This window comes from Trypanosoma rangeli, assembly GCF_003719475.1.
Source record: "Trypanosoma rangeli strain AM80 chromosome Unknown Tra_15.4_contig_00885, whole genome shotgun sequence".
Classification (NCBI taxonomy): domain Eukaryota; phylum Euglenozoa; class Kinetoplastea; order Trypanosomatida; family Trypanosomatidae; genus Trypanosoma; species Trypanosoma rangeli.
In genome coordinates, this window is record NW_021706642.1 from 1,841 (window position 1) to 2,899 (window position 1,059).

General features: G+C 49.6%; 1 protein-coding gene across 1 annotated transcript in view, besides 1 other annotated feature; it reads right to left on the minus strand.

The window, feature by feature from the left end:
* TraAM80_10302 (trans-sialidase) overlaps nt 1–844 on the minus strand; it is a gene marked incomplete at both ends in the record, with an annotated part of 1,044 nt that extends 200 nt beyond the window's left edge. Inside the window, one exon of the mRNA XM_029386933.1 lies at nt 1–844. This exon is cut by the window's left edge and continues 200 nt beyond it. Within this exon, the coding sequence (XP_029233209.1) occupies nt 1–844 (844 nt within the window).
* Nucleotides 845–887: 43 nt separating this feature from the next.
* Nucleotides 888–909: a microsatellite.
* Nucleotides 910–1,059: the final 150 nt, after the last annotated feature.

The window sequence follows — 1,059 nt, forward strand, 5'->3', positions numbered from 1 at the left end:
GCACCGTACGGGAGCATCCCATGTGGAAGCACCCAACTTTTTGTCCGTCGTCCTTCGAATAAATGATCATGGACACAGCTTTGTTGTCTCCTATCTTCCTCGCCGTCACAGGAAACAGAAGCGTGCCATCCTCCATCACAACGCCTGAGCCACCACAACCAATAAACTGGTCCAAGTCAAGTTGTTTAATAGATGGTTCGATCTGTGGCACAAGCGAGGTGGATTTGCCCCATTGGATGACTTTATCTTGCGTGGCCTCACCCACAAGCAAATCAAGACTCTGTGAGGATACAATCCACTTCTTCGATGAAGGATCATACTTCTGATGATAGCCCCCCACAAGTAGAAAGACCTTGTTACCCTTTGCAACTGTTGTGGGTCGGACCGCGTATCTCACACGGTCGTTATGCTCCTCCTGCGTGGTCGTGTTAAAGATGTTGTACGCCTTCGATTTGTTTGCACGGACCTTAGCGACAAAAGACGACCAGCTCTCCGCAGAGTCAACGTACCCCGCCACAACATCAGCGTAAGTGACCCAAGTTTGATTATGGCGGGAGTATCGAAAGAAGATGTTACCCTTGGCAAGTGCAACCAACACTCCGCCAGCACCGGCGAGGGAAGGGTAGGCAAAAGATTCCCTCGTTTGACTTTGGCCTTGTGTTTCCACAATCGTTCGATGCGGCACAAAAAGATCGACAGGGTCTGGTATTTGCATTTGCTTTGGTTTATTCCTCTCAGCGTGCACTGCCGCACTGCCAAAGCATATCAACAGCACGCAGAGGAGCTGCACCGAAAAAGAAAACAGATGGCGGCACATATCGAGCATGTGCCACTGCTCACTCATTCTCTCTCTCTGCCTGTGGTGGATACGCTCAGGCTGCAACGATTGTGTGGTGTGCGTGTGTGTGTATTGCTGGTTATGTCTGCAGAGACCTCAAAGCGCACAGCGGCAAGTAGCGTTTGATCTCTTTCCTTCCAAGTGTGTAGACAAAGTAAATTGAGAAAGGCAAAATGACAGTGAGGCAAAAGAGCAAACAGAATGAAACAATGGGCACAATC